Source organism: Anopheles arabiensis, chromosome 3 (assembly GCF_016920715.1).
Source record: "Anopheles arabiensis isolate DONGOLA chromosome 3, AaraD3, whole genome shotgun sequence".
NCBI classification, from domain to species: Eukaryota; Metazoa; Arthropoda; class Insecta; order Diptera; family Culicidae; genus Anopheles; species Anopheles arabiensis.
In genome coordinates this window covers 93241530-93256024 of record NC_053518.1, presented here as the reverse complement: position 1 = coordinate 93256024, position 14495 = coordinate 93241530, and the positions used below count along the sequence as shown (strand labels likewise).

The following is a 14495-nucleotide window of genomic DNA, read 5'->3' as shown; positions in this document are numbered from 1 at the left end:
CATAGCGCGATGTACTGGGACACGATGCGTCAATGTCAGCGCAAATTAGAGTCGATGGGTTTATGTTTGCGCACAAACAAACGGCGTATGTCCAAACACAGATATATCCCACCATCGATTCACGATTAAGTAATCGGTAGCAGAGGGGGTTGGTGCACACACACACACGCGGAGCCTCGGCATTGGTTGTTGTTGTGTGCCAATGCTGTTTACTTCGCTTGCAATTTGTCACCTCCAACAATTGGTTATGTTGAGGTAAGGCAAGCACAGCAGTCAGAGCTGGCTTCACGTGAAGTGCCTGACGTTGGAAGAAGAAAGCAAAGTACGTGTAGCATAATTAAACGAAGGAAGCCGTGACAGCCGTTTGCTGATCGATCGTACCGTATTTAAATGCCTTTTGGTGGAAAAGATTCACGCAGCGCGATGCTTTATTGGCATTGCTGTTATGAGCCAATATTTACACACCGCAATGTTGGTGTGATATTTACGTTTGGGTTGATCCACAAGTTGGTTCGCGTTTGTTTGTTGACATTTTCTATGATGTTCTTTTCTTTCTGCAGATTCCGCTTCTGGCAGTGGGGCAAATGGATCGAGGTTCGTGTGGACGATCGGCTGCCGACACGGGGCGATCGTCCAGCCCACATGCATTGTGCCCAGCCGGACATCTTCTGGGCGGCACTGCTGGAGAAAGCATACGCCAAGTAAGTTTGAGATCCTTTTGGGTAATCTTTTCCCAGAGGACGTTTGGTGTTAATTGCTTATTACCTCTTATTTAGATTGTATGGAGGATACACCTTCTTGAAGTATGGAACAGTAGGCCGTGCCTTACAGGATCTAACGGGAGCGGTGGTCCAGAGTGTGCCTCCCAGTGGACCGCTTCTTGGAGGAGCCGTACCAAGATCAACACTTTTGATCGCCATCAGTGGATTGGTAAGTCCACCCTTACCCAATGAAGACATCACGCATTAATCGGTTTTCCATCTCCATCACTTTCTCCAGGAAAAAGAGACTAAACGACGCCGCTCAGGTCTGCTCACGGAACACCCGTACTGCGTAACAGGACTTGCCCGGGTGCGTGCCAACTCGAACGACTCCGCCACCCACGGCAGCGGTTCTTCCGGCGGCGACACGAGCCTAATCCGCCTGCGCAGCCCATGGATCGGTGGCGAGTGGGGCGGTGTTTGGTGCGGTGCCTGGTCCGAAAGGAGCTGGGAGTGGAACGCACTGAACGAACGGGACCGCGAGCTGCTCTCCTCGCGCTCCTCCAACGACTGTGAGTTCTGGATGTCCGTGAACGAGTTTCTAACCCGGTTCGTCGTCATCTGGCTCGCGCACATCGGGCCGGACGATTGGGCGCTCGAGCCAGGGCTGCACACACGCGCCCCCTGGCGGGCCGCACTGGCCGTGCGGCAGTGGCGCGGGGGCTTTAATGCCGGCGGGCCGCACAAGTTCATCGATACGACCGCCACCAATCCGCAGTTCCGCATCCGCGTCCCACCGGGCCACCCGTCCAAGGCGCACGTGGTGGTGGCGGTGGCGCAAAAGTACGAATGCTACCGCAGCCGCAACTACGAGGACGAGGAGATCGGCTTCACCATCTACGAGGTGCCGCCCGGCATGCAGCGCGTCACCCCGCAGTACGTGAGCGAACAGATGCCGCTCGACTTTGCGCCGCTGTCGAATTTGCGCGAGATCGCGACGTTTTTCGCGCTGCCGGCGGGCGATTTTGTGGTGATGCCGCACGCGGCGCAGCACCGCGAGGGTCGGTTCCTGCTGCGCATCTTTGCCGACCAGCACACGGACGTGTGGGAGGTGAACGAGGAGAATCTGGTGATACACAACATTGCGGCGGAGTTTTGTGACGAGCGCACGATCGATGCGGTAAGTGAGAGAAGCGCTAGAGCCCCAAAGGTATGCAATGTGTAAAACAAAACGTGCATTTTTCTCGTTTTCAGCGCATCCTCTACAAACTGCGCGCGCGCTATCCGCACGAAATCGATGCCACCCAGCTGCAAGCCATCCTGAAAGCGCACGGGGGTAACAACCGAGGGTTCCGGGGGCTGGGCGGCATCAACTGTGGTCCCTCGCTGGAGCTTTGCCGCGGAATGTTGGCCTTGCGAGACCCGGCACTGGGTGGACGGCTTTCGATCGAGCACGTGCCGGCGTTGATTGGGCTGATGCGCTTCTGGAAGGCGGCTTTCCGGCGCTGCGGACCTTCCTCCTCCGGTACGGCAACACTGAGCCGGGGCATCTGGGCCTCGAAGGTGTCGTCGTACTGTTTGCGCGGGTTGCTGTGGGCCGGTGGAGCGACGGCGAGCAACAAAGTGCTGGAAGCGCTCGTGAGCCGATTTACGCGCAACCGACAGATCACGCTCGAGGGATACCTGCTATCGATGGCACGGTTGCATTTGGCACATGGTGAGTGGGTTTGGGAGATGGAGGACGCTTTCAAGTGGTACTAATCACACCTTTTCTGTTACAGAACGATATCACAGTTTGGATGCAAAAGCAAAGGCGAGTCCCCTATCGTTGGAGGAGGTAAATTCTTGTCTTCTTGAAAGTCGTCAAAAGAGTTTTATTTCAATCGTTTCGCCTCTTTCTCCCACAGATGATTCTAATGACCATCTACTCGTGAGGTTGTAAACAATAGCAAAGCCAATAGCAAACGTCGACGCAAAATGAAGGTTTAAAAAGCATCTTCATCACCAAAGAGACAAGACACAGCACACAAGCACACACCTGGAAGGGCACACATCCGAATCATGACCAATATTGTTTACTTTTGTTTGTTCGTGACCTGCGTGCGGTTGTGTAGACAGTAGAAGGGCCCAGAACGAAACTCCAACACACATTAGCTGGCTGGCACGTATTGAGCGATTCCAATTGGAAATTCGGGAAGCAAGTGTGGCCAAAACGATGCAGCGAATCCATCCAACATAAATGCAATATTAAGTTAAATAGACTGATAATTAAATAAATGAATATTTATGACACTCGTTATATAGAACCCATGGTTCAGCTGGTGTTTTTTTGACCCCCAGAATGTGTGCGTTTAAAACCATCCGAAAATTAAATGACACTTGCGCATAAAACCATGAGTTTCACACGCCTGCTTGTAATGCATTTTTGATTTTCTCGCCACTCAGTTTAACCAGAAAAAAGTAACAATTTTCCCAAGCAAATAGCGAAAAACAAATGTGCATACAATCACCCAATCTCGGCGTCCCAAATCAATAATAGCTGCATTTGTTTTGCCCGTTACTATGACATGAATAAAACATAAACCACAACCCGAACGCCCAGCGCAGCAGCGTGCATCGTAGCATGAAATATTGTACGAAATAAAGTGTCCGTTCGAAAGAAAAACCAAAAACCCTCACTCACTTGTTGCACAAATGCATCGTTGCAGTGCAGCTGCTCACTTGCATGCAACACGGCGGGGTGATCGCACGAGATTCTATGCACCCCAGCCCGGCTTCCCATCATCCCCACTGCGTGTGTCTGTGTGGCGAATGCGAAACCAGATCGACAACGTCCAAGCGCCGTTGCACCAGCAAACGATGCAATTTGGGCTGCAGCAAAAGTGCAGCCGCACAGTTGCAGATTACTCTCCGAAAGTGTAGGGCGGTGGTCGCGGTGCGTTCGTACGGACGGCGAAAACATCGATCGAACCTGCGGGCGTTTGGTTTAGGAGTTTGTGGTACGGTGAAATTGATGTTTAGCCCGCGTGGACAGACCAGAACGTACACACACACTCATTGCGAAAAGTCGTCCAACTCGTGGTGCGGGATAGCTTTCCTTACGTAATTTGGCGGCAGCGTTTGTGTGCGCACACGTTTGCCAGAGTGATTTTATAATTACAATTTTTGAAATCGATCGATATTTACGTGGTGCGAGATTAACAGGGTCGTCATCGTCTTCGTACTTGATTGAAGTGCTTTCAAAAATGAAAGGGAAAGGTCCTCCTTAATAGTAAAATTGTCCTTAACAGGTTCAATAATGCCCACGTGCTTTCAAAAGTAAATAGGGTAAGGACGTTCCATTTTCTGTTTAGTGCGCTCCGGATCAGTGAAATGGAACGTCTTTTTACAGTGCAACGTTGGAAAGTGGTGAAATATTGTCTCGAAAACGTTACATAATGTGGTTTAATCGATTTTAAATTGAAATATATCTGTGACAGTGATAGTTACATCATTTTTCGCATTTTTTTTCACACAGTTTCTTCCTCTTCAGCTCTTCTGGTGTTCATTTGTTGTATGATCGTAATTTTGAAAGTGCATAATGTCCCGATACTCCACGATGAGTGTCTTTAGTGTCCTTTTCCTCTTGCTGGTCGCCTCCACTGTTCAGGCCATCTTCCATAAAAACTCTCCAACGGATAACAGCAATCTAACCATTGGCAACTTTATCGATTTCACTCAACTGTTGGGCATCGATTACGGTCGGCCGACGCTCCGCCGACGCTACGACTACGTGATAGTGGGAGCCGGACCAGCTGGCAGTGTTCTGGCCGCTCGACTGACCGAAGATCCGGCCGTAACGGTGCTGCTGCTAGAGGCTGGCCGGGCCGAGATCCCGCTAGTGTCCGACGTACCGCTGGCAGCTCCGAACCTGCAGTCGACGGACTACAACTTTGCGTACGAATCGGAACCGCAGACACGTGGCTGCTTGGGGCTGTGGGATCGCAAGTGTAGCTGGCCGCACGGGCGCGGTATCGGCGGTTCGTCCATCATCAACTACATGATCTACACGCGCGGCAATCGGCGCGACTACGATGCGTGGGCCGCGGCCGGAAACCCGGGCTGGAGCTGGGACGAGATGCTGCCGTACCACATCCGCTCGGAACGCGCGAACGTTCGAGACTTTGATCGGAACGGATTCCACGGTCGCAGCGGACCGCTGTCGGTAGAGGACTGTCCGTTTAGGTGGGTAATTGTAGCGTAGTGCCGTGACCCCAAGTCTGATCGGAATGTATGTGTGTGTGCATGTGTCTGCGAGCGCGATTGCACTTTCTGCGCTACATTGCCGTATGTTTACGATGCTCATTAAAAAGGTGCACACAGGTGCAAACGCACGCTTCTTTATGAGCTGGTTTGCAGACCGGTAAACCACCGCCAGTGCTTTCACAGACACAATTTGTGGAGGTGTTTGGATGTTTGATTGACCGTCGCCAGTCAAGTGCAGTGCAGCATGGTGCAATCGAAACCGGTCGCATGCGTTAGATTTGCATTTTGCGGCAATTACGTACAGCGTGTGCGGTTAGGAAAACTGACCGAAACTTTCTCACATGTGCTGAAACCATTATTTTACCATGCTAATCTAAAAATTGAATCAGCTTTTTTTTAACATAAAATCGATTTAAGAATACGATTTCAATCATCTGTTTCATAACCTGTTTGGTTTTGTGTGCTTTTTATTACCTTCCACTGACATACTTTTCACCATTGTACCGGTTTGCGTCAACTGTTTGCACTGTTTTTATTTTCTTTTGCTTTTCTTAAAATACGCAACTCTCTTTACTGGCGTCCTTTCACTTTCCGTTTACCTTAAACAGTACGTTGCGTGTCTTCCAGGTTCCAAAATCAGGTGCTTACAGTAATGTTCTTCTTCGCCCATTTTCAGTCAGTCTGCTCCATTTCCCGCCAAAAGTTGTACGCCCCACCCCAACCGGTACGGTTGACCTTCAGTGACGACAATCACTCAAGCACACCCAAATGTAGCGAAGAGAGTACACATTTCATTATCAAAATCATGTTTTGTAATCGTTGATCGGGCTTTTCGGGGATGCTTTTATGATCTATTTTGGGTGTGTGTCATACGGTGCAGGGTTTCTCTGGCGCCAACAAACCAAATATCTCTAAACATGTGTGCTCCATTTCAATGTCGTAATAACTTGAATTATTCGGGATAGGTTGTTTGGACACACAATTGTCAATATTAATGAGATAGTTTTGGTACTTGAAATCGAGTGCATACATTCGGTTTATCATGATGAATAAGCAGCTTCATGTTAACAAGGCGATAAAAGAGTCATTTCGGGCACTCCTGGTCATGATCGCGAAGAGATAGTACCACAAACAAACTATGTAATTATGAAGTAAAAGTCATGTGGATTGTGAATACCTGGCGACAGATAATGAAGCGGTAAAACACGTTAAATAACGACATAATTAAAGTGTCTGGAACAGAAAAGGAGCAAAGAGAAGGCAGAGTGTACTTGCCTGCTGGACGTTCCAACCCTTTGCGCCTGCGAGATATGCAATGCGCTGTATTGAATTAAACAGCTTCGTCTCAGATTTTAACGGTTTCTTTTTACACGCAAAAATTTCCTCCTTCCATGCCTTCCTCAGGTCAAAAATAGCCACCACCTTCGTGGAGAGTGCACAGCGGGCGGGCTACCCTTACCTTGACTATAATGCCGGCGACCAGCTCGGCGTGTCCTTCCTGCAGGCAAACACGCTGCAGGGCCGGCGCGTCACCAGCGGCAACGCGTACCTTTACCCAGCCCGGAAGCGTCCCAATCTACACATCCTGACCAGCGCTTGGGTAACCAGGGTGCTCATCAATAAAGGTAAGCCTCACCTTGAACTGGATCCGCGATGGTAATTCATTGCATCGATTACTTCACCCATTTTGCCCGCAGCGACCAAAGAAGCTACCGGCGTGGTGTTTGTGCGCGACGGCAAAACGCAATCGGTCACCGCGCGCAAGGAGGTCATCCTGTCGGCGGGCGCTTTCGAGAGCGCCAAGCTGCTGATGCTGTCGGGCGTAGGTCCGGCGGACCATCTGGCATCGTTCCGCATTCCGGTGGTGCAGAATCTGCCCGTCGGCGAGCTGCTGTACGAGCATCCGGGCGTGTTTGGGCCTGTGTTTATCGTGCACCAGCCGATCGATAACTACGTCAGCCTGGATGAGAGCATCAACTTTAGCAACATCGTGCAGTATCTGAAGGGACGCGGCGTGTTTACGACTAACTCGGTGGAGAGCTTGATGTACGTAAAGTCGCCGGTCGCGGAAAGTCCCGATCCGGGGCTGCCGGACGTGGAAATCATGCAAGCGTTCTCGTCGATCGACTTCGACACGGGTACGGGTACGCCACGTGCATTCCGGCTCACCAATGCGACCTACGACGGATACTTCCGACCGATCATGAACCTGCGCTCCTTCCAGTATCTACCGATGCTGATGAAGCCGTACACGAAGGGCAAGCTGCGGCTACGGTCCACCAATCCGTTCAACCATCCGCTGTTCCAGTATCGCTACTTCGAGGATGATCGCGACATTGAGGCGCTGGTGTACGGCATGCAGGAGGCGATTCGTGTCACCTCGCAGGAACCGTTCCGTCGGTTGGGCGTGGAGCTGTACCGCAAGCAGGTGCCGGGATGTGAGCAGCACCCGTTCGGCACGCACCAGTACTGGCGCTGCCACGTCATGACGCTGACGGCGACGTTCCACCATCAGGTCGCGACCTGCAAGATGGGTCCACCCAGCGATCCGGAAGCGGTGGTCGATCACGAGCTGCGGGTGTACGGTATGCGGAGGCTGCGGGTCGTCGATATCGGCGTGGTTCCCTTCCCACCGACCGCACACACGGCGGCCGTCGCGTTCGTGATCGGCGAGAAGGCAGCCGATCTTGTGCGGGATGCGGCCCGCAAGGAGGACTACAGAGTCCGCGAAAAGCACTCATCCTTGCCGGTGCAGTCGGCGCGCTGGTCTCCGTTTGAATGGCCATTCAAATAAACAAACAAAGAAGGATGCTGGTGACCTTTTCCCCGGAGCCCTTTTCACCACTTTAGGAAGCGTCATTCATCCCGAATCCACGATAAATAAAGCCATCCGCCGGCGAAAGGTCGTCGAGAAAGTGGCAGACCCATAAATTTTTGGCCCGATTAACACTGACCCCGTGCCGGTTCCCGCAAGCTCGATAAATCTTTCGAAACCTTTTTTTTTTGTTGTGCGTAAAATACAATTCGCTTCTGTTCGCTGCTGTGCTTGCCGTGAACCGATCCCGCAGCCCTAGTGTGCCCATTCGTTTTGCGGTTTCGTAATGCGATCAAAAATTATGTTACAATCTTCATGTGCTCGCGCGGTAATGTAAAAAATCCACACCACATACACCACCACACACACACACGCTCGGTGAGGTGGACTGAGCAGGCAGGCGGCTCTAGGGCGTATAAATGTACCGAAGCATTAAAGCGATCGGCAAGCGGAGGGGAGCAGATAGGTTTTGGGCAGCATTATGCTCGGCCAGCAAGCGATGCCCTGCAGCGGCCACTTGACGACAATCTTTGTACGAGCTGTGTTTTTGCTACGCTATTGGGGCAGCTCGGGCAGCAGGCGTCAACACGGGTTTGACTAATCTACAACACGTTTGAGCGATCCACCCATGAGCCCCCGATGGTAGAGCGATTGGAATTGGCATTGGAGGTGCTTCAGGGTTTTTGTGTTCAAGTTAGCGTTAAGTGTTTCAGTTTTGATTTAAGTAATATTTTCATTTTACTTTTATTACAAGTTCTCTTTACTGCCATTTAGTTTTGTTTGAAGTTTGTTTTCAATTATAATGTCTTTGTTGTTATTTAAAGATTTACAAGTACAACGACTACCAACGATATGCAATTTTAATTATACTCAATTTAGACAAGGGCAAATAATCGTGTGCATATTCACAAAAAGGATTGCATTTAGTTAGTAAGTTAGCAGACAATGAACGGTACAGGAATTTAATAGTAAGGACAAACTAATAAAAAACATGTAAATAAACCATCTAACATATCGATAAAAACAGCAATTAAAATGATTTTCAAATTATTCAAATCACCTCAGACATCCGATGGTTTTGGAACACCGTTTACCATTAGCAATTGATTGATTAGGAGTTGTGTACATGAAGAACTGTAACACAAGGCAAGGCTACGACGACGTTGGTCCCGTTTTTCCGACACCAGCCCAAGAGAAACGTAAGCACGCGAAGCCTAACACCTCGGCACCACGGTGTTGCCCATCGATGCAAATGCACATATGCATCCCCACACAAGCGGTTCGTGACGAATGCAAAATGTAGTGGCAAGGTAAGCGCCAGAAGTGCGTAACGGCCGTGCCTCCCGCCACAAACGACGTTCGGGCGTTCGAGTCGGTTCGGTATGCGGCAGACGCGCGGCTAACATTACGCTGCAGGCGTATGAAAGAAGCATTTTTGTCTATATCGGACGCTCAGATCGCAGCGAACCGTCGTACGATGCGGTGCGAAGAAGTGTGACGCGATCGGATTGCTGCTGCTGCTTCTGCTGGTGTCGAAGAATTCACGGCTATCGCGCGCATCATCAATTAACTTAATTATTAGTGCGGCTATGTGAGAAGGTGTCAGTGATAAAGAGTGTGAATGCCTGATCGAAGCATGGCTCAATTTTTAAGTGCTGTGATTGGTTTGTTGTTCCTGGTCTTGGGAGGTGCTGTGATACCTTCCCGTGCGCTTATTAGTCTAAGCAACATTACGAGTCTTATCTACGATGCGAAAGAGATCAATTACGGTCACCACTCGCTGCTGGATTCGTACGACTTCATCATAGTGGGTGCTGGACCGGCAGGATGCGTACTGGCTAATCGGCTAACGGAGGATCCAGCTGTCTCGGTGTTGCTGCTTGAGATTGGCAAGGGTGAGATCCCGCTATTCACTGACTCCCCACTGGTTGGGCCGATTCTAGCCGCGACGGATTACAATTTTGGGTATGAAACGGAGAAGCAGCGGTATGGATGCCTGGGACTGCGCGGTGGTCGTTGCAGCTGGGCGCACGGTCGTGGCGTTGGCGGATCGTCCATCATTAACAATGTGATTTACACGCGCGGTAACCGGCGGGATTACGATTCGTGGGCTCGAGCGGGCAATGAGGGTTGGAGTTGGAACGATGTGTTACCACTGTTTAAGCGCATCGAGACGGCCAACATTCGTGACTTTGGTGATAATGGATTCCACGGTACCAGAGGTCGGCTGTCGGTGGAAGATTGTCCGTTCAGGTGAGTTGTCGCATGAGGAAAGGAGGCTACACATGATGCCATGTTTATGGATGATCCATTCCATTGTGCAGGTCGGATATCGCAAGGGCGTTTGTGAAGAGTGCCGAGTCCGCAGGCTACCGCTATCTGGACTATAATGCGGGCGATAACTTGGGTGTATCGTTCCTGCAAGCGCACACTCGCAATGGACGGCGAGCAACGGGCGGTAACAGCTACCTGCGGGACATTGTGGATCGCCCGAATCTGCACATCGTTACACGGGCCTGGGTCACCAAGATCCTGATCGATCCTGGTAATCAATTTTGTTGTGAATTTATGTGCGATGTGACATCAGTATCACTGGATGGAGGATGCTTTTTCTTACAGATACAAAGACAGCCACCGGGGTACGGCTACTCCATAACCGCCAGTATCACGAGGTGGACGCTGAACGTGAAGTTATACTCTCGGCGGGAGCATTCGAAAGTCCCAAGCTTCTGATGCTTTCGGGAATAGGACCTGCCAAGCATCTGCGAGAGCATGGCATCAAGCTCGTCAGCGATCTGCCCGTCGGTCGCAAGGTGTACGAGCACGGTGGCGTCTTTGGACCGATCTTTATCGTTCGCGAGCCCTCCGACAATCTGGTGAGCTTCGAACAACTGGCTAACGCTGGAGAGTTTCTTCGCTTCCGCAACGGTTCCGGACCACTGACAACGAACTCGGTCGAGAGCCTGCTCTACGTAAAGTCACCGTTTGCCGAGGATCCCGACCCAGACTATCCGGACGTGGAGGTAATGCAAGCGTTCACATCGTTCAGCTTTGACACTACGCCGGGATCGCGTAGCGCTTACTATCTCACCGATCGGATGTACAACGAGTATTTCCGGCCGTTGGCAAACACGAGAAACTTTATGTTTCTGCCAATGTTGCTCAAGCCACGGGCGGTGGGACGGGTCGAGCTGAAGTCGTCCAACCCATTCAACCATCCGATGTTCCGATACCAATACTTTGAGGATGAGCGCGATGTCGATGCGCTGGTGTACGCGATCAAGGAGGTGATACGGATCAGCACCAAGGCGCCGTTGCGAAGGTTTGGCGTCGAGCTGTACAGCCGCAAAGTGCCCGGTTGTCAGTATATGGCGTTCAATACGATCGACTATTGGAGGTGTCACGTGCGCCACCTGACGGCGACATTCCAGCATCAGGTAGATTGGACAATGTGTTGTTAAGAGTGTAAGGAATTCACTGATTTGTATGCATTTTACTTCTAGGTGGCCACCTGCAAGATGGGTCCTCCCCAAGACCCCGAAGCGGTCGTCGATAGCCGTCTGCGGGTGTACGGCATCAAAGGGTTGCGGGTGGCCGACGTCGGTATCATTCCGGAGGCCCCAACCGGTCACACCTGTGCGCACAGCTTTCTTATCGGGGAAAAAGCGGCTGATCTAATCAAAGAAGATCATCGACTTCACTAAACGTGCTAACTTCCATAACTGTTTCAGCAATTTTAGAAGCAAATTAGTGATACAGCAAGCACACAGTGAGAGGAAGGCTACATATAGGTTGCACCAAACACAAGTTTCCATACGATTAGTGGCATTGAAATGTTTTGGAAGAGCTTGAGCCAAAAAGGCTAAAACGCGATTACCAAAGACGCCGAGCAGAGCGGTCAATCTGGCGCGACCTCAGTTTTTGGGGTGGGCTCCCCACCGTGAAGATGATGGTGGGCCGGAGATGAATGAAATTAATTATCCGTTACCTCACACCACACACGCACACACGCGACCGAACGATGCGGCCGACGGATAGAAGCGACAAGCTAAACGATGACTGATGGAAATATTCAACTAATGAAGATCATTACCACTATAAAGGTGGAGTCAGTTACATTTTTGTTTGAAAGTTCAGCGTTATTGATCCACATTGAACGGTGTGAGGATCTATTTTTAGCCCCAGCCACATTCCAATGTGGCGAACGCAACGACAGTCCATGATCATGTTGCACAAAACGAGCTGCAAGCAACGAACCCCGCCAACCGGTGCCGAGACAATAAGACACTGTCGGTGGTTGTTTTAAACTTCACGCGAGCAGTTCCGAAAACATTCGTAAATGTAAACTATGTCTGAAGAAGACACTATTCCATTGTGAGTGGCTACCATGCCTTATCCACGGGTGGCACCACGCAGGCACCATTAGTTCCTAGCAAACAGTGCAAGCTGGCGCATATCTACTACGATGGGGAAAGTGCGTCTATTCGTGATACTAGCTGTGTTGCTGCGAACCTCTACTGCAGATGCATCGTCCAAAATTGTTCTAGACAGTCACTTTCATTACGTTGTAGTGGGTGGGGATCACGTGGCGGAAAGCGTGGGACGGTATCTCGCTGCCCGGGACACGAATAAAACGGTGCTAGTACTTAAAGGTAGCCGGTGTAATGATGTGCTAGAACCATCCGAACCGTCGAAGATGTGGCTGGAGGTGTCTTACCTCTTTGCTGAGAGTGCCCATTATGTCGGTTACGAGTTTATCGATCCGTTTCTGCACGGTTCTAAGCCGGGCATTGCGTTTACCAATCAAACTGCAAGTTTTATTCCACCTGCACAGCAGCTCTACGCGGTCGATCCTAATTTGAAAATGTTGATCGATGCCAGACCTCAAAGGATCATCTACAACAAGGGTAAGAAGAAGAAGAGTTTTCTTTTAGAAGATAAAAATGATTATTATTTTCACATTGTTGCAGCATCTTCAACGGCGCTTGGAGTGGAAGTAAGCATCAACTATGAATCGCAGTACATATTTGCGACCGAGGAGCTGATCATAGCGGGGAGATGTTTGGAGGACTACAAACTTATCTCTCAAGTTGATATACTTCCGTGGGATTTGTTGAGCGGGCTCCTTAATAATATACCGCTAGAGATTGCTCTCAAAAGTCCCATCATTGCTCCAATATTTCGCATGAATGCTACTCCAACGTTCAACCATACGATCGAACCGAATAAGCAACCATACTGTCTTCTGGCGACGGAACTCTTCATCGAGACATTATCAAAGTCCCAAATCAATCAAACCACTGCCTCCAAAGAAGGCATACAACCGAATGCGAAAGTGAACATAATCGTCAACGAACGGGCACCGGATCGTTGGATAGGATTTAATCCTTCTGTCATCTACCAAGACACAGCAACGGAACTGAACGACCCGGCTACAGTATATAAGGTACTAGCAGACACCATCGACGAATGTATGAAAATAGGAACAAGTCAAACGTTTCAGCAGCTGGGCCTTTCGCTACAACCGCACCAGCCACCAGCTTCGGTCAAACACAGTTGCCCACCGGACCAACCGGAGAGCGTGCTGTGTTTTGTAAACTATACGCTGACCACCGCTTACAACCGTGAGGAGGTAATGAACTTGTACCTGAAACCGCGCCCAGCCATTGTCCCTCGCCGTACCCCATGTGACCTTTCGTTTCGTTTTATGATTTTTTGTTTTTGGTTCCTTCTTTTGTATCCACGGTAGGACACGCCTGTGAGTGCCTCCCTGCCCGAGTTGGACCATCTTACGGAAGACTTTCGGCTGAAAAGTTCTCGCAGGCTACGGTTGCTTCCCTTTGGCCTAACGTCACCGTTTCTGGAGCATTGGTGGAAACGGATATTCTCACCGAGAAAGATTGCGCGCGAATACACGACCCGGATGGGGATTGTGAGTCGAGACTTGGGACAGTTGAACCTTCCCTCGATGGATGCGCTGCTGGACAAGCTCAAGGAACGATTGAAGGTCATTGGAAGTATCCCATCGAGACATTAGATAAGCGTGTAGATAAGTGCCTGTTAGTGTGTAATTCTTCTGTAAGGTACGATGATAGATGCTCAGTTTACTGATAGGACGCCTATCGGTGTCAGGTATCATAATCAATGAGCTTGCAAGTAAGACATCCACAATGGATACGTCGTGTCGTTTATGAACCTCAAGTAAAATACATTTCAGTGTAAAAAATTACATGAATTACTTACATTTATCAGCAACAGCAAACAAAGAACTACTTTAATATCTATCCGAGCTCGTATCCGACCTTCGATCATGAATTCCATGTGCTTGACACCTGTCGGAACGGATTCTCTAATACAGAGATGTTTCTATCCTCCGGCTCGATTCCTGATGTTGAGCGCTTTTCTTCCTTTCTTTTTTTCCTAGCTTCGGTAGTTCGAGGCGATAATGCTGCAGCGCTTCGATACACTGATAACAAAGCCATTGAGGCAGTTTTACAGTAAGAAAAGATAAGAGAATTACCCTCGACGAAGCTCTAAGCAACAAAGAGAGTGTTTTTCAACATGTTTCAGATACTTTCTGTCGAATTTCTCGCTTCACACAAATATTATCCACAAACAATTTGCTGGGGAACTTTTCAACTCATCCACAAGCGGGCATTTAAAGTCGCCTACTTTGGTAATGTTGGTGCAATGTCAAACTGGTGTACGTCAGTTTGCTCGTTGTTTGTTTACAT

At 49.9% G+C, this 14495-nt stretch overlaps 3 protein-coding genes across 6 annotated transcripts in view; all 3 read left to right on the top strand.

The window, feature by feature from the left end:
- Positions 1-3011, top strand: part of LOC120901346 (calpain-11-like) — a 35846-nt gene extending 32835 nt beyond the window's left edge. For all 4 annotated transcript variants that reach the window (XM_040309204.1, XM_040309203.1, XM_040309205.1 and 1 more), the window contains exons 6-11: positions 561-701; positions 777-930; positions 1000-1881; positions 1956-2418; positions 2483-2538; positions 2609-3011. In XM_040309204.1, coding sequence (XP_040165138.1) covers positions 561-701; positions 777-930; positions 1000-1881; positions 1956-2418; positions 2483-2538; positions 2609-2635 — 1723 coding nt within the window. In that variant the 3' untranslated portion in view covers positions 2636-3011. The remainder of the gene's footprint in view (positions 1-560; positions 702-776; positions 931-999; positions 1882-1955; positions 2419-2482; positions 2539-2608) is intronic.
- Positions 3012-3602: 591 nt separating this feature from the next.
- LOC120901252 lies at positions 3603-11478 on the top strand. Its single transcript, XM_040308953.1, has 8 exons — positions 3603-3700; positions 4219-4925; positions 6351-6571; positions 6644-7734; positions 9386-10014; positions 10086-10306; positions 10381-11198; positions 11265-11478. The coding sequence occupies exons 2-8, from the start codon at positions 4282-4284 to the stop codon at positions 11463-11465; spliced, it is 3825 nt and encodes a 1274-aa protein (XP_040164887.1). The 5' UTR covers positions 3603-3700; positions 4219-4281; the 3' UTR covers positions 11466-11478.
- A 723-nt stretch (positions 11479-12201) lies between these two features.
- LOC120904385 lies at positions 12202-13990 on the top strand. The gene is made up of 3 exons (XM_040314323.1): positions 12202-12668; positions 12732-13393; positions 13511-13990. The coding sequence occupies exons 1-3, from the start codon at positions 12227-12229 to the stop codon at positions 13796-13798; spliced, it is 1392 nt and encodes a 463-aa protein (XP_040170257.1). The 5' UTR covers positions 12202-12226; the 3' UTR covers positions 13799-13990.
- The last annotated feature ends 505 nt before the right edge of the window (positions 13991-14495 follow it).

Excerpts from the sequence above, each read along its gene's own strand:
- LOC120901252 (XM_040308953.1), top strand. The coding sequence starts at position 4,282 with ATGTCCCGATACTCCACGATGAGTGTCTTTAGTGTCCTTTTCCTCTTG. Across the intron at positions 4,926-6,350 it reads GTAGAGGACTGTCCGTTTAG|GTCAAAAATAGCCACCACCT; the intron begins GTGGGTAATTGT and ends TGCCTTCCTCAG. Across the intron at positions 10,015-10,085 it reads GTGGAAGATTGTCCGTTCAG|GTCGGATATCGCAAGGGCGT; the intron begins GTGAGTTGTCGC and ends TCCATTGTGCAG.
- LOC120904385 (XM_040314323.1), top strand. The coding sequence starts at position 12,227 with ATGGGGAAAGTGCGTCTATTCGTGATACTAGCTGTGTTGCTGCGAACC. Across the intron at positions 12,669-12,731 it reads AAGGATCATCTACAACAAGG|CATCTTCAACGGCGCTTGGA; the intron begins GTAAGAAGAAGA and ends ACATTGTTGCAG. Across the intron at positions 13,394-13,510 it reads CCGCTTACAACCGTGAGGAG|GACACGCCTGTGAGTGCCTC; the intron begins GTAATGAACTTG and ends TATCCACGGTAG.